A 27,775-nucleotide genomic window follows, 5' to 3' on the forward strand; every position below is an offset into this window, starting at 1 on the left:
GCCCAGTGGGTAACCTCACTCAGGCCACGCAAGGCACGGGGGCAACACGGGAGGTGACTGACTTGTGCCCACCTCCTCCTGCCAGGCTGGCACTCAGCAGACCCCCAGCAACACCAAAGGCAAGTAACCAAACAAAACGTGCTTTATTTAGTAAAAACTGGTGAGTGTGGGCAGGACATGGCAGAAGTGCACAGGGGCTGGGGATGGGAGGGTCAGGGGTCAGCACAGCGGGGGACATGACTCACGATGGAGGAGCCAGAGGTCAGAAGACTTGGAGGTGGGCGGGTCTTTGGTAACTTATCACCTGCTCCTCTAGAGGCTACATGTGGCTCAAAAGCCCCTGGGGGTTCCAGAGGCCTGACCAGCAAGGGAAGGCTTGTCCCTGCAGGCCTAGGGAGGCCCTACCCCCAACATCAGCAGGAACTCTCGGGGACAGGATGAAAGCACCTGGATAGCAAGCACCCTTCACATGGGGCCCAAAGCTCCAGGTAGGTCTCTAAGATGGGGGTGTCCAGGGTGGAGAAAGATCCAGAAACTCTGAAGCATCACCTCTTTGGCTCCATCATCCAAAGGTGAGGAACGCCAGTAGCAGAGCCCAGGTGGGTTATCAAATGGATTAACCACCGCCCCCCCCAATAAAAAGCAAAAACAACACCAAAGCTGTCATGGATCACCATTGCCATGGCTCCAGCTCAGAGGGTTAGGCTCCACTATCAAGGGAGCCCCCGCTCCCCTTCCCGAATTAGACGTAATTCTTAGTGGGGTACTCAGAGGGACCCCGAGAGGCAGTATGCGGGGCTGATGCCGAGTATCGGGCCATATAATGGCTGGAGCCCCGGGACCCCCCAGAGGGGCAGGTGCAGCACAGTAGCCCCCCACCCAGCAACAAAAGGCCAGAAGCTGCCCAGCCCAGGTAGAGGGAGGCTCCCAGCTCCCGCTTTTGGGCCTCGGCCACCAGGGGGTTGTAGAAGTCCTGGATGATGGTGTGGGCCGTCCAGCACACGGGGATCAGGGTCAGGACTCCTGAGATGACAAAGATGATCCCAGAGATGAGCACCAGACGGGCCTTGGAGTCCTTGTCCTCCACACAGGTGGTGCACTTGGCCCCTGCGAGGTAGACCAGCAGGCCGAGCAGGACCACTAGGAGAGTGATGACACAGAGGGCTCGGGCAGCCTGCAGGTCCTGGGGCAGTGCCAGCAGCGAGTCGTACACCTTGCACTGCATCTGGCCAGTGCTCTGCACCACGCAGGACATCCACAGCCCCTCCCACACCACCTGGGCCACCACAATGCTGTTGCCGATGAAGGCGGTCACCTTCCACAGGGGCAGGGCGCAGGACACCAGGGCATTCACCCAGCCAAGCAGCGTCAGGATGATCCCCAAGATTTGCAGACCAGTGGAGGCCATGGCGAGGTTGAGGTTGAGGAGCTGCACTGTGGGACAGAAGCAGAGTAACGTTAAGATCAGCTGGCCCAGCCCCTGGTTCCCAATGAATGCTAACCCCCAGGCCACATGCCATGGCCACCACACAGGACACCAAGAGTATGAACCCCGGGAATCAGGACACCGTGTCCTGTAACATGGACAAGGCATGCTCCCTGAGCCTCATTTTCTCATGGGCAAAATGAGCATTTAATGCTTTAGTATTTTTTTTTTCCCCAGACAGGCACTGGTTTATAAGAGTGAAAAAGTAAGCAACCCAGCCTAGTTGTTTTGAGTGCAAATGAAATATAAAGCCTATGCACATGCTTGTCCATGGCTTCAGCTACTTTGGGTACAAAGGGGCAAAAGGGATGAAACAATAGAATAGTTTTTTGGTGGTTTCCACAGGGTTAATGGGTGGTAGGTTTGCTCTAGCCGTGAGTTTCAGGCTTAAAACTTAGTTTTAACACCAAGAATAGAGATCCAAGTTTCCTCCCAGCACCCAACATAAATGTCCAAACCCTTCACCCCAACTTGGTTCTGTACCCCAAACAGGCGGTTGCCAGTTTGATCTTAAGATCTTGTGTACGTGGTGGCCAGTCAGCCCTGGCCTTGCCTGCCACTGCCTGGCCCAAACCAACCCCACCCAGTCAGACCCTGGATGGGGCAGGGAGGGAAACAAAAACAAAAACAGCCCTCCCACCCCAAAGCACTTCCTTTCCCAAGGCCACCGGCTGCCTCCCTGGTTCCTGCCCTTCTGTCCTCCCCTAGGGGGGCCACAGAGCAGACCCCCAAGATTGGTGACATTTTTTTGTGTATTCTTGCCCCAAATGCCATCCTCTCAGAACACAACTTCCCTAAAAGAAGTTACCACCCTTGGGGTCTGTCCAGTGAAACATCTCCTCTGGGGCAGCCCTGGCCCCCTCACATCCCATTTCGTGTTGGAGGTCGCCGCGGGGGATCCCTTCCGTTCAGGGTCCCGTTGTGGCTCTCCATTGCCCAAAGTTCCCGCGCACGGCTCGGACCTAAACTTAGCACCGGCCCCACCAGGGTGGCCAGAGGGCAGACTCTCCACTCATTTGCACCCGCCCATAACCCGGGCCGAACTCATGACCTGGGGGGAGATAGGACGCGGCGGGCCGTACAGCTCTAATCCTAAACCCAGTGTCAGCCCTCCAGGACTCTGGCCGGGTTAGGGCCGGGGCCACGCCAGACTAGGCACCCGGCACCTCTCCCTTACAAGCGTGTCCCTGCTCTCGACCCCTTCCCTTTCCACGCACTACAGGCTCGGCTCATCCGAGGGCCTCGGATGAGGCCCTCCCGCTCTCGATCCCTATTTCCCTTCTGAGTCTGGCCCGAAGGAGGGTGTCCTCAGCCCCCCGGCCTGGAAGCCGCGCACCCTGGAGGGTTCTAATGGCGGCGCTAGCTGCAGGGTCCGCTCCCGCAGGTGAGGGGGAGGGCAGCCCCGCCCCAGAGGGAAGCGCAGGTGGGGGAGGGGCGCCTGGGTTTCGGTGCCTTTGTCCCCGGGCTGGGGGGAGGGGCGTTTAACCCTTCCGCCAAAGGACCCCATTAGGGCTTTGGTGCAGCCCCCCGCCCAGGGGCTCCTGGCCCTGGGTAGTTGCCGCCCAATCAGTTCAGGTTCTTCACGCGCACCCCAACCCAACTTCGCCACTCCCCCTGCCCCCCCATCTTCGAGGCACCTACCCCCTCCCCCACGACACGCACACTTCCCCCAGACTCACCTGCGAGGGAGTCCACAAAGATTCGGAGCAGCAGGCGGAGTGCTGGGACGGGGGCGGAGGCGGGGGGTCTTAAAGAGGCAATGACGTCACCGGACCACCGCCCAGGGGAGGGGCAGAGACCCCAGTCCAGACGGCGGCGGACGCGCGAATCCCAACCTCGTCAGTGGGGGGCGCTCGAGCCTGGAGCCGCTGCTCCCCCATCTGGCCCGGGTGCAGGGCATCAGCTGGCAGAAATCCGGCAGGCAGTGGGTCAAGGCGCAAGGTATGGAGCCGAACAGAGCTTGGGGCTCGACTACGGAACTCACCTAACTTTTCCGAGCCTCATTTTACTCTGAAAAATGGAGACAACAAGCCCACATTTTACTATGTAACTATGTCCTAAGGTAGAAATTAAAGAGCACAGTATTATTATTTTTGTTGTATTGTTATTATCATACCCTCGGGGCCCTTAAGAAAGCAGCTTTCTCTGTGCTGGGTTGTTTCGTGTCAGATCCGCCCTCTCGCCCAACACGCACTTCCTGGGCTTCCGCACCGAGAAGGTAGGGTCAGATCTGCATCCCTTTGGCGTTCTGGCCGCTCCCGCACAGAGACGGCGTTTGTTGAGCGAATGACTGAACTTAGAGATCCGGGCGGGACCCGGCGTGTAGGGGTGGATCGCGGGGCGGGCAGAGGCTAGGGATCCGCCCCGGAAGGCGGGGGCGGGGCCGCTGCTGTCTGCCCCGGTACGCGGGTGGCCAGCGCAGACTGCAGCCGCCGCCCGACGAGCACCATGTCTCCCGGCCCTCTACGCCCGCTGCCGCGGCTCCTCGTGCTGGGGCTCGGGCTGGCGCTGCTGCGCGCCGCGGCCGGGGAGCGAGTGCCAGGTATGCCCGGCCCGGGCTGGGCGGGAGGGCGTGGGAGACGGGGGAATCCCAGGTCCGGGATCGGGGAGCCGTCATTGGGGGCCTAGAGGAGGGGGCAGAACTGGGGGGACTAGGTGGACATGGGGATCCTGGGTCAGGTGGTCTCCAGACACCGCTCTCCCTGGCCAGGAGAGGTCCTATCTCGCTCCCAGCTTCATCCGTAGTCCGGGCCTCAGTTTCCCGCCTGTCCAACTTGGGGGGCGGGGGAGGCTTCGGTCCTGAGTCTGGACTCGGAAGTGGAGAGAGAAAAAAAGTTTGAGGGAGGGATGTCCCGTCCGGTAAGGTGGCACGCCCCCAGCCTGATCAATACCGGGTCTGCCCACCCCCCTTGACCGAAGAGTTGGGGGGTGTTGAGAGGCACGGAGGTCTGTGCCCCCCATACCATGTGGGGTGCCCCCTTCCATCCGGTGACTTCAGTGCCCAGCTATGCGGGGGGAGGGACCGGGGTCGGGCCCGGTGCCCAGGAATGAGTCACCCGCCGGCGGCGGCGGGGGGGCTGTTATGGGGACCTGACCCCCTCTCTCCAGCGTCCCGCACTACGCCCCCCTCTCCCCCGCGCTGCCGTGTCCCGGTCGGGCCGTGCGGTCACCTGTGAGGAATGTGGAGGGAGGGCGCCGGTGACTCACGTTATTCGAGCCGGCCGACCCTGACCTCAGCCCCCAAAATAGCCGCACCCCGCCCCCCGCCTCTGACTCGCGGCCCCCTCCCCAGGCACCACCCCCTGCTCTCGCGGCAGCTCCTGGAGCGCGGACCTTGACAAGTGCATGGACTGCGCATCGTGCCCCACGCGACCGCACAGCGACTTCTGCCTGGGCTGTGAGTGGGGGCGGGCCAGAGGCGAGCGGACCCCAGACTGGGGGAGAGGGTTGCTGGGTGGAGAGGGGAGCAGATCTGTGGAATTAATTGGGAGAGGCTGGAGTGAGGAAGGGGCTCTGACTGGGGTAGGGACCACGGTGGAGGAAAGGCTTAAGGCTCCGATCTAGGGGGCGGGGCTGGTCCCTAGAGGGGCGAGGTCTGACTTGGAGTCCCGCCCCCAGGCGCTGCGGCCCCTCCAGCCTCCTTCAGGCTGCTGTGGCCCATCCTGGGGGGTGCCCTGAGCCTGGCCCTCGTTCTGGGGCTGCTTTCCGGATTCCTGGTCTGGAGACGGTGCCGCAGGAGAGAAAAGTTTACCAGTAAGTGTGCCCCCGCCCGCCCGACGGCCGCCCATTATTCCTCAACATCTCCCCCGCTCCTGATGCCCCTATTCTTATCTTGCAGCCCCCATCGAGGAGACCGGCGGGGAGGGCTGTCCTGGCGTGGCGCTGATTCAGTGACAGTGAGCGCCCCCTGCCAGCAGGAGGCTGCGCCCACTCATCATTCATTCATTCATTCTGGAGCCAGCCCCAGCCTCCCAGACACAGCCAGAGCCAGGCTGCTCCAACCACAGGGGTGTGGAGGGATGGAGGACAGTGAATCACCTCTCTGAGGCCTGGGTTCAGGCTTCAGAAGGGCCTTCCAAGGTGTCTGACTGCCCTGACTTTGGCTCCAGAATAGAAAAGGAGACCCTGGCTGGCTCATGCCAGACAGCTGACACTAAGGAACCACAGCATTTGCACAAGGGTCCCCCCACCCCCACTATGGCCTGGGGGCCAGGCTGACCTGAAGGACAGACACAACATCAGGACCCACCCACTCAGATGTACTGAAATTCCACCACGGGGTCTCAGCCTGGGGAGCTACGGACCTGTTCCTAACACTAGGGGGCTGGCCCTCTAGCAGGGCTGGCCCTAAGACACTGCCCCTCCAACCCCCAAAAGGGGGGAGATATTTATTTTGGGAAGAAAGTTCGGAGGGGGAGAGAATTTATTAATAAAAGAATCTTTAACTTTAAATGGTTTGGAGAGTGGCATGATCCCAGCCTGACTTCCCAGAGCTGGAGGGAGGAGTGAGTCAGCCGCGGGGGTGGGGGTGAGGCTCTGACTCACACATTCTCAATGCCTGAGCCCAGCCTGCCAGGACCTGGCCATGCCCTGACCATTTTCCAGGGAAGATCTTGAGGAGAAACCCCAGCATCCAGCACCCCTGCCCTGCCCTCCCTTTCCCAAAGGCCCTGGGTTCCACACTGAAGCCTTCATTTGCTCAGCAATCTTTATTCAGTTCTCTGAGGAGGGGACAGCTCCCTTCCCATGCTCCTACCCCTCCCACCCCAGGGCTCCGTGGGGTTCAGTGTCCTCTTGGGGGAAAGTCCTGGTGCCCAGAGGCCTGGTCTGGAGGAAAAGCAGGGCAGCTGGTCCCTTCGTGGGAGTGCTGGCCTCCCCTGTTGTGGGGAAGAAGGAAGGTGGGCAGGGGCACTGCCCCCGAGCACTCAGAGCTCCATTATGTCCCCAGCTGGGGTTGCAGGGTAGTGGGGGGTGGGGGTGTCCCCCAGCCTCAGCAACCGGAGCGCCTCAGGGATCAGGTTCCCAGGGTAGCGCCAGAGAAGCAGCTCAGAGCAAGGGCTTCTGGAAGAGGAAATGACAGTCACGGCACAGGGCTGAGGCTGGCCTGGCAGAGCTACACCCCACCTGGTACAGGTCCCCAGGGGCTCCTAGACTGCTGGCACCTTCCAAGGAGCCAAGTAGGGAAACAACAGAGGTTGGCTAGAAGCTAAAAATAGCAAGATGAGGCAGAGCCTGGAGATTGGCTCTGAGGATTGGGTATGATCCTCCAGAAGGCCCAGCTAGTGGATTGTGGATGGTGCCTACCTGAGTGGGGGCAGAGCTGGGGGGAAAGCCATGGGGGGGCTGCAGTAAGGGTGGTCATTGTGCAGGCTGAGTCTAGAGAAGTGGGTGACCATGTTCTCCTCAGACAGGAACTGCTTGCGCAGGGGCTCCCTGGGGAGAGACGGGGAGGCAGGCAGGCTGGGATATTCAGAAGAGAGGTAGTCTGATGGGGACCTGAGGTGACAGAGGGCTTGTTGGGAGTCCCTCCCTGTCCCCAAACTCACTGCTCCTCCTCCAGGCGACGCTTGGTGCTCATGGGCACAGCTCCTCGGAGAGGGGAGCTGGGAAGAAAAGAGAGCCCGGAGCACCCCACCCTCTTGGACCCATCCCCAGGATCTGCCCAACTAAGCCTGCAGCGTCAGCCAGGAGCCCCCAGCCCAACCCTGTCTCAGCTGACGCCTAAGTCACCCCCTCTCCCAGACCATCCAGAAGCCTGCCTCGGAGTCTGTCCCCAGTCTGCAACCCTGTCTTAGCTCATGCCCAAGCCCTGCCGATAAACCCTACCGCGTGTCATCCTGCAGACCAGCCCTGAGGGCCCAGCCAAAGCTCCTGGGCCCCTAGACCAGGCCCACCCAGGGCCCCCACACACACCTCGCGTCCAGGCCTCGGGACGCCCCTGAGGCGGCCCGCGGGTCGCGCTGGGCCCGACCCTGGGGGCCTCGCTCCAGGGGTTGCTGCAGGATCATTGGGGTTCGGGGTCCTGCCAGCAGAGGGGTGGGATCCGGGCGACAGGGGCGGAGCCTCCGAGGGCGTGGCTCAACGCGTGGGGCGTGGCTTTAGGCGAGCGCGCGCAGCCAGGTTCCGCGCAGGCGCGGAAGACGGACTGCACGCGACTGGAAGGCGCGTCGGTTCAGCCGGGTAGCGGAGGGGGCGTAGGGGAGGGGACCTGGCGTAGTGGCGTTGAGGAGGGCGCCACTTAGTGTTGGGACCTTCTCGGCGGTCGCCTCCGCTCCTGGGACTCGGGTTACGTGGCGGCCGCCTTCACGCCGGGCAGGCCAGCGGTGTTGGGTAGGTGACGCGCCGCGAAAGGGAGGCGCTCGCTGGTACTTCCGGTCTCGTGAGGCTTCGTCGCGCGCGGAGCACTCTGGGACTTTTATTTCTCGAGATGGAGCGAGCCATGCCGCAAGCGGTGCCTCTCGGTCAGGTGAGGGGGGCGCGATGCGCGGTGCCTTCTGGGGTTTGTAGTCCATGCCCGGCTCCGAAGGGGCCGGCCAAGGAGTCGTGCCCTCAAGACCTGTTTTGCGTGGGCTGTTGGTGGGACTCGGATTCTGACCCGAGGGAGGGAGAGTAACCCAGAAATACCTCAGGGGCCTAACATGAAAGTCAGGATACGGATTAGGAGTCAGTACGTTTTTCTGTATTGGAGTAATAGAGCCACTTTTTAAGTGGTTTCTCCGAGGCAGTCCTGTGCGAAGCTTTTTATATACAGTAGCTCATCCAATCGTGACAAAATCTCCCGTGAGCTCCTTTTGACAGTTGAGGAAACCTGGAGGAGAGGCTGAGTCCTTGGTCAAAAGTTCCACTAGGCATCAAGCCTCAACTCTCCCCTTTCTCACCTCCGTCTTCGAACCACCCCTGGGACTATATGGACAGGTGCCTGCTTGGTGGGCTATAAAAAGGAGAACTGAGAAGTCAGTGCGGTGGGAGGCCGGACTGCAGCAGGGGAAGCAGGAAGGAGTGTGTGGATCAGGGGTCCAAGACGCCCCAGACAGCCTTCATCCACCCTCTCTCCACAGATGGAAGTATTTCAGGCCCTGCAGCGGCTGCACATGATCATTTTTTCCCAGAATGTCTCACCCTGTGGGAAGTTCCTGGCAGCTGGCAACAATTACGGGCAGATAGCCATCTTTAGGTACCCTTGCCCCTGCTCCCCACCATCCATTAGCTCCAGCACTTGGTCCTTCTGGGGCTGATAACCCCCTGCTTCTGACTCTCAGGCCCCTCTCCTTTCAGCTTGTCTGCTGCTTTGAGCTCTGAGGCCAAAGAGGAAAGTAAGAAGCCCATGGTGACCTTCCAAGGTGGGTGCAGGCATTGAGGCCAGCTTAGGGAACCCCCGGGTGGACGAGAGGAGCAGGACGGGGTCACTCAAGTTCTGTACTTCAATTTAGCCCACGATGGACCCGTCTACAGCATGGTCTCCACTGATCGACATCTCCTCAGTGCTGGGGATGGGGAGGTGAAGGCCTGGCTTTGGGCAGAGATCCTTAAGAAGGTGAGTGTGGAGCTGGGGGAAGGGTGAGGTGCCCAGACCCAGAGAGAGCCTTTGAGGTCACCCAGTGTTTTCCTCCATGAAGGGCTGTAAGGAGCTGTGGCGTCGTCAGCCCCCATACAGGTGAGCCAGGCCCATATGGGCAGAGGGCATGTGGGGGTGAAGGTACTGCCTCACAAGAGCTGACTCTGCTTTCCCTCTCCCAGGACCAGTCTGGAAGTACCTGAGATCAATGCTTTGCTTCTCGTCCCCAAGGTTTGAGCCCTTTTTAATCGGGGCTCTGCCCTGCCCTGTTTTGGGCCCAAATTTTAATCCTTCCCCTCTCCCTGTTCTGACTTGACATTCTCTTCTGACCCCATCCTGCCTTCTTCTGCAGGAGAATTCCCTCATCCTGGCGGGGGGAGACTGTCAGCTGCATACGATGGACCTTGAGACGGGGACCTTCACGGTGAAACGACTGTGGAACAGGAGTGGCAGGGGCAGGGTGGGGGAGCAGGGGCAGCAGCATCCTTCCTGGATCTTGTCCTGACACTGCCCCTCTCCCTGCAGCGGGCACTCTGGGGCCACACGGACTACATCCACTGCCTTGCACTGCGGGAGCGGAGCCCCGAGGTGCTGTCAGGTGGCGAGGATGGGGCCGTGCGGCTTTGGGGTAAGGGAATGTCTGATTGGAGGGAAAGATGGTGGTAAGGGAGGCTGGGGCAAGGAGGGTACCTTTTATGGTTCTTCCCCCACAGACCTCCGCACGGCCAAGGAGGTCCAGACGATTGAAGTCTACAAGCACGAGGTGAGGGCACACCCCATGCTCTGTCCTTCTTCCTTACTGGGCATCTCCTGTGTCTTCACCTCCTCCTCTATTCTCCTCCTCCCTCCCAGGAGTGCTCGAGGCCCCACAATGGGCGCTGGATTGGATGTTTGGCAACTGACTCCGACTGGATGGTGAGCCGGGCAGAGTGTAGGATGGGGTGGCAGCTCCGGGCCCTGTCCAGCTGAGGCCCTGTGGTTCATGGCGGCTGGGGACCCCCACCTTTCTGCCCAGGTCTGTGGAGGTGGCCCAGCACTAACCCTCTGGCACCTTCGATCCTCCACACCCACCACCGTCTTCCCCATGCGGGCACCACAGAAACATGTTACCTTCTACCAGGACCTGGTGAGCCCCTTTTTCTTGCTTCTGCCAGCCCTGCCCCGCTCCCCCTGCAGCCCGGAACCCTGAGGCCCCTCCTTGTCTTCCACAGATTCTATCAGCTGGACAGGGTCGCTGTGTCAATCAGTGGCAGCTGAGCGGGGAGCTCAAGGCCCAGGTGCCTGGCTCCTCCCCAGGGCTGCTAAGCCTCAGCCTCAACCAGCAACCAGCAGCCCCTGAGTGCAAGGTGGGTTCAGCAAGGGGCGGTGGGGATCCTGGGAGGCCAGGGCATGTGGGCAGGTCAGTCACTCCCCTCTTGCCTCTAGGTCCTGACGGCCGCAGGCAACAGCTGCAGGGTGGATGTCTTCACCAATCTGGGCTACCGAGCTTTCTCCCTGTCCTTCTGATCTCCAGCAACACCCCCACCTCCATCTCAGGGGTTTGGAGTGGTTTGTTTTTTTCTTTTTTTTATACTAATAAAGTTTTGGGCTTTTTTTTTCATGTGCTTTTTTCCCAAGGATGGAGGCGAAGTCGGTGCAATGATTTATATATTACTTTGTCTGATCTTGATACATAAATACCCACCCTCATCCCTGTCCTGGAGCATGCCAGGGGCCAGGGGGCCTAGTCCCTGGAAAAGGTAGACCTATATAGATTCGAAAAACAGCTCTGCCACACCTGCCCCTGCCACCCACCTGGGGTCCCTGGCCCCCAAAGCTGGCCCCTGCTCCCGGTGAGCCCTTGCCCAGCCTCTCGGGGTGGAGAGGGCACCAGCCGCCTTTGGCAGAAAGTCGGGGCCCGTCGCTCCATTGGCCAGAATAGGAAAGTGAGCCAAAGAGGGCAAAGGTGCCCCCCTCGACCGGGCGCTCAGGTTCTTCGGAAGAGGTTGCTGAAGAAGCCACCGGCGGGCCCAGGGCCCAGGCGCGACGGGGCGCGGCTCGGGGCGGATCCAGCCGCACTCAGCTCTTTCTGGCGTTGTGATCGCAGCTGCTGTCCGATGACCACCTGCATGTCGTCCTGCGGGCAGGGCGGCCGGGCGGGCGGGTCAGGTCAGCGTTCGGCCCCGCCCCTGCCGGCCCCGCCCCTCCGCCCTCGCCCCTCACCTGCCAGGCCTCCAGTTCTTGCGTCAGCGCCACCTTCTGGCGGATGGTGCGAAGCAGCTCCCGGGAGAGGGAGTCTCGCTCCAGAGAAACGCGGCTGAGCTCCAGGGCCAGTTCCAGGGACCTGCAAGGGAGAGGGACAGAGAGCAGGTCCGAGGGCGCTGGGGCCTCAGCAAACAGTGGTGGTTGGGGGCCCCTGGACCCAGGCGGGAGTGAGGCCGCTAATACCGAAACCAGGGAGGTTAGAGGGCCCTTGCGTCGGAGTGGGGACAAATTATAGCACTCTCGTGAGGGAATCCGAGACCCAGAAAGGCCAGAGTGTCCTGGGGGCCTGTAGCCCCCCGTGGGGCGGTGGTGGATGGTGGCAGATGCTCACTTGTTCACGGCCTCGTCCCGATCCGAGAGGGCGCCGCTTAAGACCTCCTCGGGATCCTCCTGCGCCCGCAGTTCCTTCTGCCTTTGCAGCTCCTCCCGCAGGGACTGTAGCTCTTCCCGCTGCAGCGCCATCTGCGGACAGGGTAAGGTGCAGAAAGGCAGGTAGGCCCCTGAGTGTCCCAGCTCTTGCTCTTCCAGGCAGCCTGGACTCCAGCTCGCCGCCCTCCCGCCCCCTCCCCCCCCATCCCCGCCTGCTCCACAAACAACCCAGACAGCTGTGGTCCTGTGCTGGAGATGAATCTTCTGAGCGCCTAGAGGGGTGGGGTTGGTCGGGGCTAGATGAGTGGTATAAACCTGCAGGAAGGATGCAGGGAGAAGCATTGGGAGGTGGGACTAAAGGGGCAGTGTAGTCCAGGAAGTCTTCCTGGAGGAGGTGACATACAGGCTGGCTCTTCAAACATGATTGCAAGTTTTTTGGGATGAAGGGCTATCCAGGTAGAGGGGAATTCGGGGGCAAAGCCTCGGAGATGCAGATGGGAAAGAGAAACTGACATTGAGAGGGGCTTTGCGTCCAGTACGATTCTCCCCCCACCTCATCCTGCAACCGGACCACTTCCGCCTCCTTCTCTTCCAGTATCTCCGCTGGGCTCAGGGATGCTCGCTTCCTGGGAGGCTCCAACCTCTCCTCCTGGGGCGAAGGCTGGTGGCTGGATGCCTCTTGGGTCTCCGGGGACAGAGTGGCCTGTTCACCAAAGAAACTGGTCAGTGCAGTGTCGAACCTCGTGGGAAAAAAAGGAGGGGCGGAGTCTGCAGCCCTCCTGGATGGTACGTGTGGAGGCTGGTGGGCCGAGAGCTCACCAGAGAATCTCCGCGTCTGTCCGTGTTCTGGTCTTGGTCCTTGTCGCTGTCGAGGCTATGGGCAAGCTCTAACTGCAGCGAGGCTCCCGAGATGTTGGCGTCCTGGAGGCGCGACTCCTCCTCCAGCTCCGAGACCCGCCGCTGCAGCCTCCGCAGCGCACTCAGTGCCTCCCCAGCCTCGGAGCGCGCGAGTTCCAGCTGCGACCGACCCACCACAGAGCGAAACAAGGGCGGTCAGCCAGGTGCTCCCGCCACCGGCATCCCGCGGCCGGCTCACAGGGGGCGCCGGCGCGCCGCAGAGAGTCAGGCAGCCCCGCGCGTCAGCGCAGCCCAGCGCTGAAGTTGGCTCCCACTCCCGGATCGCTGGGCTGCCTTGGGCCGCGCAGTTCCCCTCGGCAGACACCAATTTCCTCCCCTATAAAGCAGGGCGCCGATGGGCGCCCCGGCTTCAAAGTCTCCCATCACCCTCCCTCCAGTCCCACCCAACCAGGTCACCTCGAAAAGCCCCACCCCCTTCCCCGACCATACCGGTCTACCTTCTAACTCTCTCACTAATGCTATCATCCAACATTGACTGATCCTTTCTTCTAAGCCGGGCAATGTGCTGAGTGTCTCACACCCTTACCACAGCCATGTACCATTACCATCCCATCTCACAGATGGGGAAACTGAAGCTGGTGTCCTGCAATAGTAGGAAGGGACACTGAAATAAGAACCCAGGTAATTTGACCACAAAATGCAAACTCCTGAGATCTCAAACATCAAGCCATACTGCCTCTTTTCATTTCCTTTCCTCCATTTTCAAAGCCCAGACCTGGTCCAGGTCCCTATCATCTCTGCCCTGAGTTCTGGCCTCAGCCCCATCCCTGGCCTCCCAGATGCCAGTCTCTGATGCATTCTAAGAGTACTGCCCCTGCACAGTAGCTTATGGCTCCCACTTGCCCTTGTGCTAATTAATGCCTGTGCTCTTCTGGCCCAGCTGTTAGGGCTCCCAGTGACCCAGCTCTGGTGTCTTCTCCCAGGAAGCCCTGAGGCAGTGGCCAAGGCCCCGGCTGGATGCACCCGCACACCCCAACCCTACCAGTCACCTCCAGACTGTGCTCCTGCCTCTCCCGCCGTAGCAGCAGCAGCTCCTCATGGGTTGCCTGTAGCCTGCCCTGGCCCTTCTCCACCTCCTCACACAGACCTCGAATCTGGGCCTCCAGGTCCTTTCGGCGACTCTGGAGCATCTGATTCTGGGGAAAGGCCTCAGAGCTGGAGTGGAAGGGCTAGGCCAGGCACAGACAGCCCCCAGCCAGCCTTCCAGGCTCAACAGACCCAGCTGGCACTCACCTCCCCCTGCAGACACTCCAGCCGTGTCCTCAACTCTGCCCCATCCAAGGCCTGAGTCTGGCACTGCCCCCGAAGGCCATCCAATTCTCTCTGAAGCTCCTGCTCAGTCTGGGAGGCCTGAGGGTGGGGGGAGGCAGTGGAGCCCTCAGCTAGCCCAAGCTGCAACACCAAGCCCAGTGCACCCACTCCCACCAGGACCCAGGTGTCTGCCCCTCCTTGCCCAGGGACCCGGGGTCAGGGCCGTCCCACCTGGGCCAGCTGCTGGCTGAGCCGGAGGTTCTGTTCACTGAGTTCACTGAGGGCGCGTGCCCGCTCCCGTCCGCTGTCCTGCTGCTCGGAACGCTGCTCCCCCAGCTGGGCCCGAAGGGCCTCCAAGTCCCCCTCAAGCTCCACAGTCCTGGCCTCCCACTCGGCTCCCCGGGCTGCCAGGCCTCGGCGGAGCTCATGGTTCTCCTGCTGCAGCCTCTGTGGGGGCCGGGACAGAGGGTAGAGACAGGGAGAGGTGAGACTGGAGGGGACGCAGGGAGACAGACAGAGACCCAAAGAAAGTCCAAGGGGGGTCTGAGACAGGCCTGAAAACCAGAAACATGAGAGAGCCGGGGAGGAAGTGGGCAGAGGGCAAGACACAGCCTCAGACAGTAGAGGAGGAGGGAGAGCAATAGAGAGAAGCTTCCGGGAGGGGCTGACCCTGGGCCAGAGTTGGGCGGGGCTCCCTGATGATCGCTCACCTCTGGCTGCCACCAGGGCTTCTGGACCCGAGGGTGTAGGCGCCGTTTCTGGCGCCTGAGTCTGGCAGAATTGAAGCCTAGGCCCATGGCCTCACACACCTGAGTTCCAGGGGCTCTGGAGGTTCGGCCTCTGCCCAGCCTCTCTGCTCGGTCCCTCTCCCCCAGCTCCTCCTGGCCAGCTCCCTCTAATTAACCCTGGTCAGCCACACCCTGGCCCCAGGCCTCTGCCTGCCCTCCCCCAAACCTGTCTAACCAGCAGGGGGATGCTCCTGGCACACCCAGATGCCCAGCTTGTGGAGGCAGGCAAGTCAGGGGGCCAGCGTCTCCCGCCTCCCTGTCATAGACTCTCCATGCAGGAAGGCGAAGCTAACCACAGCTGCTACAATGATTAGCAGGCATTCCTGCCAGGGCCTGTGCTAGCACTTTACCTATATTATATTATTTACTCCACAAGACTTAGACTCCTTAACATCCTCATTTTACAAATGAGGAAACTGGGCCTCAGAGAGGTTAAAAGCCTTGCCCAAGGACACACAGTGAGTTAGTGGATCCGGGATTCTAACCCAGGCAGCCAAGCCCTTAACCAAATACTGTGGGGGCAACACAGCTCTAGGATGGAGCCCACAGGTTCGGGGTCCTATTGTCCTGGCCGTTGTCCTGCTCTGCTGCTGCTTTGTGGTCAGGCAAGTTCCCTAATATCTCCAAGTCCCATCCATTCATCCATCCATCCAATATTTCCTGAGCTCACCCTGTTTTGGAGTCTTTGTCAGCAGTAAGTGAGACCACCAAGTTCTGTGCCTGAAGCAGCTTAGAGTCCAGAGGCAAATGGACACATGCTTGAACCAGGTAGTTTCAGAGGGGGAACATTAAGAGCCCTAAAGAAACCCTGGGAAGTGATGAAGAGGAGCGGGGTGGGGTGGGGGCTCCTTCAGGAGGAAGTGATGTCTGTTGACTCCTGCAGGGCAAGAAGGAAGAGGGCTATAGCAAGGGACAGCAAGTGCAAAGGCCCTGAGGCAGTATGCGTGGGTTGCTCAGGGAACTGAAAAAAGGCCCCCTCTGAGGAGGGACTGCGTGGCTGAGATGACTTATGACTGACGTCAAGGAGGTCACATGGGGAGGAGTTTTGTTTTCATTCTAAATGTGAGGGGGAGCCACTGAGAGACTCTGGGCAAGGACTGAAATGATCTGATTTGCAATTTTTGAGGATCCCTCTGGCTTCCCCATGGAGAAGGGGCTCAGGTTGCAAGAGTGGAAGCTGGGGACCAGTGAGGAGGCAGCTGCAGTGTCTGGGGCAGATGATGGGGCTGCGGCCAGCTTGGAGAGACGATCAGAAGTGGGTAGACTCACAATCTAGTTTCGAAAAAGAATCAATAGGGCCTGCCAGTGTGGGAGGGAGAGGTCACAGAGATGTGCAGGCTCTGGTCCTGTGGCGGGAAGCTGGGGTGGGGACAGCAGGGGATGGGGTCATGGAATCCAGTGCCACTTATGTTGAAATGCCCATTAGGTGGCCAGGTGGGGAGGGTGTGGGGCTGACGACATGGATACAGGAGTCAGTGGTGTCCAGGGTGTTTAGGGGACCAGATGTGACCCATAGGGTGAGAGTGTGGCTGACCACAGCCTGGGCAGAGGGAACTGTTCATATCTCCCAGAGCCGGGTGAGAATTGACCAACATGATGCATGGAAAGTGCTTAGCCCAGAGCCAGGCAGGGAGAGAGCCCAGGATCTGTTGGCTGGGATCGTGCAATACTGCTGAGGAGACAGACCCAAGATTCAGAGAGGTCCAGCAGCTTGCCCAAGGTCACACAGCCAGGCAGGGATCTGAACCCAGGTCCTGTCTTGCCCTCAGAGCCCATATTCTTAACCACTGGGCAACACTGCCAAGGAGGCTGGTCCCAGACCTGAACTGCTGTTCCAGAGGCATCCCCCTGCCTGGCTTTCCTCTCCCTGCCCCCCTGCCTGGTCCCTCCCCTGTCCTCCATCCCCCCAGCCCTGCCCTCTGCTGTCAGCTCACTTCCTCACGCTCAGAGTGCTGGGCGCTCAGCATCTCCAGCCGCCGCTGCAGCTCCTCATTGCACTCCAGAAGCATCTTGCCAAGCTCTGCGGCCAACAACAGGTCTTTCTCCTTCTGCTGCAGCTGCAGGGCCAGGTCCTTGGGCTCCTCAGGCCTTGGGCCCCCTCCCAGGAATGAGTCCTGCCGCTCCAACACGAAGGGGAAGAAGCCCTCATTGCCGCTGGGGGAGGTGCCCCCGGAGAGCAGCCCGGATGGGAAGCTGGGCCCTTCTGGGGAGCTCATGGTGCCTGCAGTGTCTGTGGGGACAGGTAGGTCTGTGGGGAGAGGTAGCTGCATGACACTCTACACCGCAGCCCAAAGAGGTTCACTGCTCCGCCCCGCCCCCCGCCCCCCCCCACTGGCCAAGACGTGGCTCTCCTGCAGTTCTTCACCTGCCTACTGGCCCTCTCGGTCCTGCAGCCAGGGCCTCCCTGGGCCATGAAGGGTTAATGATCTGTGTCTTGGCTGTCCAGCTCCGTTAATGTCCCCAGGGTAAACTGAGGCAGGGAGAAGCAGGAAAAGAGCTGTCCAGCCTTCTGCCTCTGGCAGATGTTTTCTGCTCCCAGGAAACCTTCTCCCAGTGCTCCAGGACCACACGCCACCCCAGAGACAGTCCCTGCCCCCCTCTTCCCAGGACCCAGCTGTTCTGGCTCCCAGCCTCTTACCAGCTGGGCGACTCTTCCCAGAACCCAGGTTCTTGGGACTCAGGACTCTGCGATGAGTCCAGCCTCTTCTCCCAAGAATACAGGGCCTTGGGAACGTACGTGTCCTGAGCCCTTAGCCCCCAGAAATCCAGCACCCTCCCCTTCCAGAAGCCCAGGCCCAAGTTCCCAGCCCCCCAGCCCTCCTGGCCCTTGTTTTCCTATTTTCTCAGGTCCCCATCCTTCTGAACTTAGGTGCCCGGACCCTCAGCCTACTCCTTCTGGATTGCTGGCCCCAGTCCCCCAGTTTCCAGGCCCTGAGCAGGCGAGCAGGCGAGGTAACAGGTTGTGCCGGCACTGCCGCCCGCCCGGCCACTCCAGGTTTCTGTTTACTTCCCGCCCGGCTTTGGGGATGGGAGCCTGGTGGCACTCCCCTAGGGCCGCCAGGGCCCGCAGTTCAGGGGCTCCAGGGCTCAGGAGGGAGGGGACACACGGGGCTTTCCTGGCATATTACCCCTCTCCAGCACTCCTGAGGTTCCCCCACCCCCTACGCGCGCACACACATCTGTCCCTTCCCCTCCTCCCCTCGCCAAGTGTCCGACCCCAGGCCTACTCTCAGGGCCCAGGCATCAGCGGCAGTCCCAGTCCAAATGCCCCCCGGCCAGACGGGGTCTCCCTGACGTGGCTTCTGCAGGCCCAACACCTTTCTGGGACTCAGGGGTATCCCTCCTCCTCACCCCTCCCGGCACCGAGCTACCAGTTATTAGCACCTCAACCCAGGCGTCAGGGTCCCCAGCCCCTCGACCCCCAACCCTAGGCGTCGGAAGCCCAGCCACCGCCTTCCTGCCTTCCTGCCTTCCTTCCTGCCCGCGTCCCCCGTTTCCCGGCCACGGGAGTCCGGCCCGGCCGCCCCTGCCCCGCCCCATCCCCCACTCGCCCACTCTCCCCGGCCCGGTTCGCCCGAAGCTCGAAGGGCCCCTGTCCTCGGCGCCCCTTAGACTCTCACCCGACGACGCCGGGCTCCCTCCGAGGTACCCGCGGTCCCCGGTCCCCTCTTCCGGAGGCGGCGCCAGGTGAACTGCCCGCACAGGTGAGGGCGCAGTGCCACGGGCAAGGCCTGGGGCGCCCCCTGGTGGCCGGAATGGCCAGGTGGGGCCTAAAGAAAGTCGCCTCCACCCAGATCAGAGCCAGTGACCCATCTTGCTGCCATCGGAAAACGACAGGGCCCATTAACTGAGCACCTGCTGTGTGCAGACCCCTGAGCATATATGTCAGCTCCTTTCCCCTCACAACTGCCCTTGTGGGATAGGAAATTATTAACAACAACAAATCTAACATGTATTAATGCTAAGTAATATGCTAAGTAATAATATCCTCTTATATGGGGATAACTTCTTTACTTTCATGACATCCTAATGAAGCAGGAACTACTATTATCCCCATTTTACAGATGAGTAAACTGAGGGCCAGGGAGAATCTAACTTGCTTGGGGTCACGTGGCCAGAACTTGAATGTGAGCAGCACATGTGTGACTTCAGGGTGTGTGCTCTTATGCTGATTCCCATGCTGTAGGTGACAGCTAAAGTGACTTGCCCGTAACCACACCTTAGCCTGTGCGCCTCCCAACTTGAGGCTCTCGGTTCCCAGGCTGCACAGAGTCAGAGGCAGAGGCCTGGGTATGGAGACTGGGAGGATCCAGGCCTGGGTTCTGGGGTCCAGCCCAGTGCAGCCTGGGCATGCGGGGGATGCCCCTGCTGTGGCCTGGTGGCTTGTCAGGAGTCTCCGCAGACTTCCAGGGCTCCCTGGGTCCCTGTAAAAGGGGTTCCTGGCCTGGTGAGTAGGGACAGATGGAGGGCTGGGAGCAATGGTATGCTGGTAACACTTTAACAACAGACTCTCTGGAGAAAAAGAATGCCCTGATTTGTTGCTTTTGCCAATTTCTGTGCTGTAAGTACTAACTCCAAAGCTGATTTCAAGCTACTGATGTGACATCCTTGAATGTGGAGATGGGCAGAAATGTCCATAATCAGCTTTTGCCAGCCAGTACCAGCTGGGTCCCCTGCCCCTCTGGCTGGGGGGTCAGGGCTTCTGAGTCTTGGAGGACTGGAGTCCTATCTGGCTGAGTTTTAGAAAAACAGGAGGAAGATGGGTGCTGGGACTCCTGACTTGTGGGGAAATGGATGAAGGATTCCTTGGAGGGATGGTTCGGGGGCTGGGACTACTGCGTCCGGGGCTGGGACAAGGTTTCCTGCCAGCACAGAGCAGGGGTACCAGTTACATTGCAAAGGGGTCTGTGGGCTGCCTTGCCTGGCAAGGCCAGTACAGTCTCCCACAGCACCTGTGGGACAGCCTGGCAGACTTCGGAGGGCTGGAGACACCCCAGCCTTGCCTCGGTGCTGCCACCTGACTCCCTCCAAATACCAGGACCACGAGGGGCCCCGGGTATAATGCACCCACACTCGGCAAGCCTTCCCTGAGCCCCCCTCCTGCCAGGCAGGGGGTGGGCTCACCTGGAGATGAAGTGCTCAAGGCCCTACTCCCATAGGAGGTTCACAGTCTGCCCAGGAGGTTGGAGGAGGTGTAGACCTATAAACCAGAAAGGCACTAATAAAACAAACAGCAAAAGAGCTTGGCTCTCGGGTGCTGGCATCACATGGCTTCAGTCCAAATCCCAGTTTGGCCACATGTCAGCTCTGTGTACCTGTGTCATTCAGTTGACTGGCCTCTGCAGCCCTCAGTTTCCCCATCTGTAAAATGGAGGCGATCACAGTTCCTAGCTTATGGAGTTCTGAGAATTCAATGAGGGTGAAGTACCAGCGCTTAGGCTGTGCTCATGATCCTCAGCAGGGCCCTAAGAATGACTTACCACACATATTACAATGCATTTCATCCTCACAGCAACCCTGTTAAGTCATTACCATTCACAGACAGGTTACCAACTCAGGGAGGCAAAGTGATTTGTCTGTGGCTGCATGGCCGACCTCTCATCCCAGCTTGCCTGGCTCCCAGCCCCAGTCATTCTTTGGACATTTGAATCTGGCCTCCAGCCTCCCTGCTGGACCTGAGTCCTGGCCTCCAGCCCCTCCCCTGTCCCCCAGCTCCCTCTCCCAGCCTCCCTGCTGATCATAGGTGAAGATGGGTAAGAGCGACAGAGTGGCCCCAGGGAAGCCCTAGGGATGCTGGGACATGTCCAGATAAGAGCAGGGATGATAATAACCCGGCCCTCTGGTCTCCAGCCACCCCCCAAGCAAGCCAGCTTCCTGGAGCCTCCAAGCTCTGGTTCAGCCCTGAATGCTCTCCCCCACCTTCCTAACCACCTGGTGGGCCCCTAGTGTTCCGAGTCCTAGTGTCTCCTCCCTGGGGAAGCCTCCGCAGACTTCACAAGGACTTGGGCAGCCTCTGCTGGGCGGCGGAAGCCAGCAGAATGCCCCACCCCCTCCAGTGAGGCAACCCAGGGAATGGCGCACTTCCAGACCAAGGCGCCTCCGGGCTTTTACGACAGATACAAAGTCTATGAACAATAAGTAGTATTGTTTGGGGCATTTAAAACCTTCCTATAAAATGTTTTGCACTGAATACATTGTTCTGTAACTTGCTTTTTTTCATTTAGCCTGATATTTCCAGGTTTTTTCCCAACTTAAAAAAAATTGACTTTATTGGTAGGTATTCATTTCCTAGGGCTGCCATAACAAATTTATGGCTCAAAAAACAGAAATGTATTGTTTCATAGTTCTGGGGGCCAGAAGCCCGAAATCAAGGTGTGGGCAGGGTTGGCTCCTCCTTGAGCCCCTGACGGGCATCTCTCCTACACTGCTCTCCCAGCTCCATGGTCCATCACCCAGAGCTCCCCGTGCTCCTTCCGCAGGTCTTATCCCCTGGAAACCACTGATCTGTTTTACTTTGCCTCTTCCAGATTGCTCTCTGAATGGAGTCGTGGCAGTGAAAGCACCAAGTCCTAACTACTGGACCGCTAGGGAAGTCCCTGCTCCTGGCTGCTTTGACCCAGCATAATGCTGCTGCGATTCATCCATGTCATACATATCAGTGGAATCAACAGGGTTGAGAAGTTTCAAATCTAAAGGAAAGTTGCTGAAATAACACAATGAATACCCTCCACTTAGGCTCCCAATGGTGGACATTTTGCCACATTTGCTTTCTTGCTCTCTTACACGACACACACTCGCACACATTTTACTAAACCGTTGGCTACTTCAGCTTGCATCTCTGAGGACGCAGATATCCCCCTACATAATCATGTACCATTATCACATGTGATCAAGTGAACATTTCTCTTTAGACCCCCTTCATCTGAAATACTCCCCTTGCCTTCTTTTTTTTTTTTTTTTAATATTTATTTATTTATTTTGGCTGCGCCAGGTCTTAGTTGTGGTCCACAGGATCTTCTGTTGCGGCATGCATGCGGGATCTAGTTCCCTGACCAGGGATTGAGCCCGGGCCCCCTGCATTGGGAGCGCGGAGTCTTACTCACTGGACCACCAGGGAAGTCCCACTCCCCTTGCCTTCTTATGTGTCTTTCAGGATATTGACTTTGGGGGAAAGAATACAAGCAGCTGTTTTCCAAAATGTTTCTCAGACTTATCCAGGATAATGTATTTAGATTTAGTTTGTTCTTAACAGCTGTAAGGTATTTCATCCAATGTTTATGCCCCGATTTATTTCTCCACTCTCCTATCAATGAACACTTAGTCTTCTGGCACTTCTTCAACATTATAAACAATGTTCTAATGCACATCCTTGTACATAGATCTCCATGGACACTTGGATGGAAATTTTATGCTGTCATCATTCTAGAAGTAGAATCAGTGGGGGGAGGTGTTCCAGTGATCTCTTGCTGTGTAATAACTATTCCACCATTTAGAGGCTTGGAACAGCAAGTTTTTTTTTTAAATTATTCTTTAGAACTTTTTTTTTTAATTTATTTTTGGCTGCGTTGGGTCTTCATTGCTGCACGCGGGCTTTCTCTAGTTGTGGCGAGCAGGGGCTCCTCTTCGTTGTGGTGCGTGGGCTTCTCATCATGGTGGCTTCTCTTGTTGCAAAGCACAGGCTCTAGGCGCACAGGCTCAGTAGTTGTGTCGCACGGGCTTCATGTGGGATCTTCCCAGACCAGGGCTTGAAGCCGTGTCCCCTGCATTGACAGGCGGATTCTTAACCACTGCGCCACCAGGGAAGCCCAGCAATTTCGTTTTCTCTCTCACGGTTTTGAGGGTTGGCTGGGTTCTGCCGGCATCTCATGCAGTTGCAGGTAAGATGGTGGCCGGGACTGGTGTCGTCAGATGGTTTCTCTGCTCCCATGTCTGGCGCCTGGGCTGGCTGGCTGGGTCAGCTGGGACGAGATAGTGTTTCTTTCTTCACGCAGCCTCTGCACGCGTCTGCCTGGATTTCCTCCCAGCGAGGCTATCCTGGACTCCTCACGTGGCAGCTGACTTCCCCAAAAATGAGGTTCCAAGAAGCCTGGGAAGAAGCTGCCAGGCTTCTTAAGACTCAGAAGTTCCCAGAACCATCACTTCTGTAGCATGCTACTGGTCAGCAAGGCACTGAGTCAGCCCAGGTTCCAGGGGAAAGGAGTGGATTCCACCTCTCCACAGGAGGAGTAGAGAAGAATTTGCAGCCATCTTTTACCTACCACAGAGGTTATGCTCTTCAGTTTTATTAAATATCGCCCAACCGGTTTCCAAAAGATAGGTATGAATTTACACTCTGTAATTAGAAGTCCAACTCCATTTCTTTTTTTTTTTTTAACATCTTTATTGGAGTATAATTGCTTTACAAAAATATGGAATGCTTCACGAATTTGCGTGTCATCCTTGCACAGGGGCCACGCTAATCTTCTCTGTATCGTTCCAATTTTAGTATATGTGCTGCCGAAGCGAGCACTAACTCCATTTCTGATGTTTGCTGATAGCCTGAAAGCCTCAGGCTTCCCTCTTCCCTCTTGTGTCCCACATCTGGGCAAACTGATGCTCGCTCCCTTGCACAGACGGGAAATTGAATTCAGGAAAGCCCTGGCCAGTGTGGAGGGGCCCTCAGCCCAGCCTCACCCCCTGACCACAGTGAAAGCCCCTCCTCACTCTCTCAAGCCATTTCTGACCTGCTTGGGAACCTGCCCTGCTCCTCCCAGGAAGCCTCATTATGTCAGTCATCAATCTCGTCCTACTCTCTTGCTACGTGTGACATCATCAGTCTTCACCTCCCATCACGGAGCAACCAGGAAACACACTCCTATTGGCAGAGTGTGAGTTTCATCTAGCCCGTACCTAGCTAATACTTGGCATCATCAGACTTTTTAATTTTTGTCAATCCGATGACAAACATGGTGTGAGATAATAGAAAAAATATATATCGGTCTCTGCCCTCAGTTCCTGGTACAAAGCTCCTGAAATCCTTGTAAATAGGGATGCCAGGAGAAGTGAGGTTTTCATTAAGTTGGTGTCAGTGAAGTGGGATTTGCTAGAACTCATGGAAGCATGTGGCTTGGGAAGAGAAAAATAAAAGGGCAGGGGATGCGGAGATTTTCATTCCTGGTGGCCACGTGGTCACCCATGGTCTGGAGAAGCAGCTGTGCTGTACTCAGGTACTAAAGGTAAAAGCTGGCAATGGAATTTAGGGATGGACCCAACTCCCAGGGAGTTGGTTCAATTGAGGCAGAAGGAAATGAAAACTAATAAGAAAACGGCAAACGATTCAATTGTTTATTGTTATCGGTAATAGCTAAAATGAAATTAAAAGAGAGTGCTGGGTGGAACCTTGATACTGATCAGATTTTGGTGAGTCTGAGCTTTGGCCACTAGCCTAATGCCACCCACCGAGGGAAAAGTCACGCAGGGACAACCATAAGTACCTCTGAGACCTCAGGTCACCAGGAAGGTAGTCAAGGTGGGGGAAGGGCAAAACCAAGAAACTGCTGAAAGCAGGGGAACAGTGTGGAGGGTCTTTTTCATTTCGTGTATCAGTATATCACTTTCTTGAAGACCCTTTCTTGAAATGGATTGTGAGAGTAACTAGCTTAGGGGCTGTTCTTTGGTTTTGAGTCTGCAGAGTGGAAGAGCATGTCTGGGTTGATTCAGGACCCACAGCTCAGTACGAAAGAATCACAGATGGTTATAAGTGATCCAGACCCACAGGAGGTTATTCCCGAGGGAACAGCCAGCCTGGTAGACTGAATAAAAGCCACAGTAAGGTCTGATTACCCTGAGAAGGAGAACTATCCATCTCGCCCCATAAATGCCAAGTGGAACACTGCAGATGAAGTGGCTGACAACTCTGTATGCTAGCTACCTGGGGCTGGCTTTAAAATGACCTGGATATTCACCCACCAAATATGCCCCTTACCCCGACCACCCTCTGGTTGGGGGGTGGCCCTTTTGCATGGGTACCCCCACATAACCTGACTGCTGCAAAACTGAAGGACAGTTCAGGAAGCCTTATAAATCTGTGGTACCAGCTCCCCCTCATGGGTCTTACTAAAGAAAAAAAATTAGGTTAATTAACAAGAAAATGGGGGGACTTCCCTGGTGGCACAGTGGTTAAGAATCCACCTGCCAATTCAGGGGACATGGGTGTGAGCCCTGGTCCAGGAAGATCCCACATGCCGCAGAGCAACTAAATCTGTGCACCACAACTACTGAGCCTGCGTTCTAGAGCCTGTGAGCCACAACTACTGAGCCCGCACGCGCCTAGAGCCTGTGTTCCACAAGAGAAGCCACCGCCATGAAGAGTAGCCCTCCCTCGCCGCAACTAGAGAAAGCCCAGCAACAAAGACCCAACGCAGCCAAAAATAAATAAATAAATAAATTTAGTTATTTAAAAAAAAAAAAGAAAATGGGGAAAGGCAGAGGAGAGAATCAAGAGACAAGAGACAGGTCTTGGCAGGGTGAACATTTTTAAAGGGTTATTAAGAAATAAGGTGAATAAAACGAATATTGATAGGAATGAAACAAAGAGGAAAACGAGAGGAGAGAAGGACTTCCTTGGTGGTCCAGTGGTTAAGACTCCACGCTTCCATTGCAGGGAGCACGGATTCAATCCCTGGTTGGGATCCTGCATCCCACATCCCGCATGACGCGTGGCATGGCCAAAAACCAAAAAAAATCAGGGGGCTAGCAACCTGGGGAGAAGTCGGACTCAAGTCCCAGAACCAGCTCTGGAGATCCTGCTTGGCCATGAAAGTTTTTTTTTTTTGCGGCACGTGGGCCTCTCACTGTTGTGGCCTCTCCCGTTGCGGAGCACAGGCTCCAGACGCGCAGGCACAGCGGCCATGGCTCACGGGCCTAGCCGCTCCGCGGCATGTGGGATCTTCCCAGACCGGGGGCACAAACCCGTGTCCCTTGCATCAGCAGGCGGACTCTCAACCACTGCTCCACCAAGGAAGCCCGGCCATGAAAGTTTTTAAAGGGGAAAAAGGGCAGGTAATCTCAGTTAATCACTGTCAGTTTCTTTTTCTTTGACCGCACCTCGCTGGCAAGTAGGATCTTAGTTCATTGGAAGAGTGGAGTCTTAACCACTGCGCCACCGGGGAAGTCCCTTCAGTTAATCACTGAGATAGGGGGTCAGAATCATCACCATCTCCCGTTGGGTGCAGCCTTGTCGACTCCTTGTGATCTTTCTTTAGATGCCACCTTGTTTACAGTTTCTTCATGAGATTACTGAAGGGGAAGCTAGGGAAGAGATCTAGTCATCTGTTAATTCCTCATTCTTCATTTCTATTTCTTTGATCTAAGGAAAGAATCAGGTTAGGCTAAGTATTGTGTGATCAAAAGATTTGAAAGGTGTGCTTGGGCCGGAGGTTAGTTACAATATGGCTTTGCTAAAGTGACAAGACAAAAGGGACCTCCTGCAGAGAGCTCTTTCCTGCAAAGAGCTCTTTCCTGCAAAAAGCTCTTTCCTGCAGAAAGCTGCTTACAGATCCCCATTGTCAGACATCACTCCATTTCTAAGGGATTAGGGGCGAAGGTCTATCTTCTGTAACTTCTTCCTGCTGACATAGGGTGTCGTAATCTTAGAGTGGAAGATGTCGACATGCTTCTATAGCATCTCTTTGCTGACAATTTTAGTTGCCCGCTTACATATACGGGCAGAGCAAGCTACAATTATTTTGACGCCCACAGATACAGATTATTATGAGCAATAGTGTTAACCGCATTCTCTTGAGGCCAGTACTTGGACTTGTGCTAGCCAAAGAGTCAGTACTGCTCAAAATGGAGCAGCTTATGTCATGGCTGCAGTCTGGTCATCACGCTTTTTCCCTCTGGGGGACAGTTACAGTATCTGTAAAGCAACTCAAGAATATGCATCAGACACTGAAAGATTCTGTGACTCTATTGTCCTGATCATTAACTGCTTGAGCCTGCTCTTTTGTGACTCAGGGAGGCTTGGGAGAATTCAGCTTTTCTACAAACAAGAGGCAGGGGACATTGGAAGGGCCTTTGTACTTGGGGGGAGGCGGGGGTACCGCAGTGTTCTGCTCCGTTTCAATTCCTCCCTTCTGCCTCCCCCTAACCCCACCCAAGCAACCACTGATCTGCTTTCTATCCCTCTAGATTGGTTTGCATTTGCTAAATATAACTGGAATCATATAGCATGATCTATTTTTTTGTCCGCCTTCTTTTGTTTTCCACATTAACTTTTTTTTCTTATTGTGGTAAGATACACATATATAAAATTTACTATCTTAACGGTTTTTAAGTGTACAGGTTGGCGGCATTACATGCAGTCACAATGCTGCGCAGAAATCACCACCATCATCCCCATAACTCCTTTCGGCTTGTAAAACTGAAACTCTGTCCCCATTAAATACAAACTGTCCCTTCTCCCCACCCTTGGCCCCTGGCAGTCACCACTGTACTTTCTGTCTCTGTGAGTTTCAGTACTCTAAGTACCTCATATGAGTGGAATCCTGTAGTATTTGCCTGCCATTAGGTCTTTTCAAGGACAGTTTCTGTTGATTTTTTTTTCCTTTGAACTGGCCATATTTCCTGTTTCTTTGTGTGCCTTGTGATTTTTTGTTGACTTGTGATTTTTTGTTGAACACTGGGACATTTAAATCTAATAATGTGGTAACTCTGGAAGTCAGATTCTCCCCCTCCCCAGGGTTTGCTGTTTTTTGTTGTTGTTTGGGGGCTTTTTTTTGGAATGTTGCAGGCTGTCTCTGTGACTGAGGTGTGAACTTAATGTGTTCTTAGGTCTTTTCTGAGCCTTTCCTTGGGCACACGCAGTCACTTGCTAATTTTCCCCATAGATGCAGGTTTTTTGTTTTGTTTTGTTTTAATGTTCTAGTCTTTAATGTCTGACTCCTGAAAGGGGAAAATCGTTAAAAGATGGGGGTTAATACTCAATGCTCTGTGGTGACCTAAATGGAAAGGGAATCCAAAAAAGAGGGGATATATGTATACGTATAGCTGATTCACTTTGTTGTACAGTAGAAACTAACACAACATTGTAAAGCAACTATACTCCAATAAAAATTAATTAAAAAAAAAAGAAGAGGGTTAAAAAGGGGTCCCGGCTCGGCCCTTTAAATCCCCCCGGTAGTC

At 56.7% G+C, this 27,775-nt stretch overlaps 5 protein-coding genes and 1 non-coding gene across 18 annotated transcripts; 2 read left to right on the forward strand and 4 right to left on the reverse strand.

Moving 5' to 3' along the window:
• Positions 1-124: 124 nt before the first annotated feature.
• On the reverse strand, positions 125-3,775 carry CLDN6 (claudin 6). The gene is made up of 3 exons (XM_007100024.4): positions 3,603-3,775; positions 3,166-3,496; positions 125-1,434 (listed from the first exon to the last, which is right to left on the reverse strand). The coding sequence occupies exon 3, from the start codon at positions 1,406-1,408 to the stop codon at positions 743-745; it is 666 nt and encodes a 221-aa protein (XP_007100086.2). The 5' UTR covers positions 1,409-1,434; positions 3,166-3,496; positions 3,603-3,775; the 3' UTR covers positions 125-742.
• A 100-nt stretch (positions 3,776-3,875) lies between these two features.
• On the forward strand, positions 3,876-5,938 carry TNFRSF12A (TNF receptor superfamily member 12A). The gene is made up of 4 exons (XM_007100023.4): positions 3,876-4,028; positions 4,779-4,883; positions 5,105-5,239; positions 5,325-5,938. The coding sequence occupies exons 1-4, from the start codon at positions 3,935-3,937 to the stop codon at positions 5,378-5,380; spliced, it is 390 nt and encodes a 129-aa protein (XP_007100085.1). The 5' UTR covers positions 3,876-3,934; the 3' UTR covers positions 5,381-5,938.
• Positions 5,939-6,176: 238 nt separating this feature from the next.
• On the reverse strand, positions 6,177-7,506 carry HCFC1R1 (host cell factor C1 regulator 1). 4 transcript variants are annotated; one of them, XM_007100018.4, is made up of 4 exons: positions 7,400-7,506; positions 7,033-7,089; positions 6,791-6,919; positions 6,177-6,547 (listed from the first exon to the last, which is right to left on the reverse strand). In XM_007100018.4, the coding sequence occupies exons 1-4, from the start codon at positions 7,492-7,494 to the stop codon at positions 6,412-6,414; spliced, it is 417 nt and encodes a 138-aa protein (XP_007100080.1). In that variant the 5' UTR covers positions 7,495-7,506; the 3' UTR covers positions 6,177-6,411. The 4 variants fall into 4 exon arrangements, with proteins under 4 accessions (XP_007100080.1, XP_023979030.1, XP_007100081.1 ...); XM_024123262.3 differs by having other exon boundaries at positions 6,791-6,946; XM_007100019.3 differs by lacking the exon at positions 7,033-7,089 and having other exon boundaries at positions 7,400-7,502.
• A 321-nt stretch (positions 7,507-7,827) lies between these two features.
• THOC6 (THO complex subunit 6) lies at positions 7,828-10,643 on the forward strand. 3 transcript variants are annotated; one of them, XM_007100020.3, is made up of 13 exons: positions 7,828-7,952; positions 8,545-8,660; positions 8,762-8,826; positions 8,917-9,020; positions 9,103-9,140; positions 9,224-9,272; positions 9,394-9,465; positions 9,567-9,669; positions 9,755-9,804; positions 9,894-9,956; positions 10,057-10,167; positions 10,253-10,387; positions 10,467-10,643. In XM_007100020.3, exons 1-13 carry the CDS (start codon positions 7,914-7,916, stop codon positions 10,545-10,547), a joined length of 1,026 nt encoding a protein of 341 aa, XP_007100082.1. In that variant the 5' UTR covers positions 7,828-7,913; the 3' UTR covers positions 10,548-10,643. The 3 variants fall into 3 exon arrangements, with proteins under 3 accessions (XP_007100082.1, XP_007100084.1, XP_007100083.1); XM_007100022.4 differs by lacking the exon at positions 8,545-8,660 and having other exon boundaries at positions 7,877-7,952; XM_007100021.3 differs by lacking the exon at positions 7,828-7,952 and having other exon boundaries at positions 8,555-8,660; positions 8,746-8,826.
• Positions 10,644-10,656: 13 nt separating this feature from the next.
• Positions 10,657-18,312, reverse strand: BICDL2 (BICD family like cargo adaptor 2). 8 transcript variants are annotated; one of them, XM_055090080.1, is made up of 12 exons: positions 18,232-18,261; positions 17,250-17,335; positions 16,977-17,081; positions 16,546-16,859; positions 14,055-14,270; positions 13,806-13,922; positions 13,562-13,708; positions 12,474-12,671; positions 12,208-12,357; positions 11,617-11,747; positions 11,244-11,364; positions 10,658-11,157 (listed from the first exon to the last, which is right to left on the reverse strand). In XM_055090080.1, the coding sequence occupies exons 4-12, from the start codon at positions 16,825-16,827 to the stop codon at positions 11,008-11,010; spliced, it is 1,512 nt and encodes a 503-aa protein (XP_054946055.1). In that variant the 5' UTR covers positions 16,828-16,859; positions 16,977-17,081; positions 17,250-17,335; positions 18,232-18,261; the 3' UTR covers positions 10,658-11,007. The 8 variants fall into 8 exon arrangements, with proteins under 8 accessions (XP_054946057.1, XP_054946058.1, XP_054946055.1 ...); XM_055090079.1 differs by lacking the exon at positions 17,250-17,335 and having other exon boundaries at positions 16,546-16,841; positions 18,232-18,299; XM_055090078.1 differs by lacking the exon at positions 17,250-17,335 and having other exon boundaries at positions 18,232-18,299.
• Positions 18,313-23,013: 4,701 nt separating this feature from the next.
• LOC112064856 (U6 spliceosomal RNA) lies at positions 23,014-23,120 on the reverse strand. Its single transcript, XR_002891710.1, has one exon. It is a non-coding gene; the product is annotated as a U6 spliceosomal RNA (small nuclear RNA).
• Positions 23,121-27,775: the final 4,655 nt, after the last annotated feature.

Source organism: Physeter macrocephalus, chromosome 14 (assembly GCF_002837175.3).
Source record: "Physeter macrocephalus isolate SW-GA chromosome 14, ASM283717v5, whole genome shotgun sequence".
Lineage (NCBI taxonomy): Eukaryota > Metazoa > Chordata > Mammalia > Artiodactyla > Physeteridae > Physeter > Physeter macrocephalus.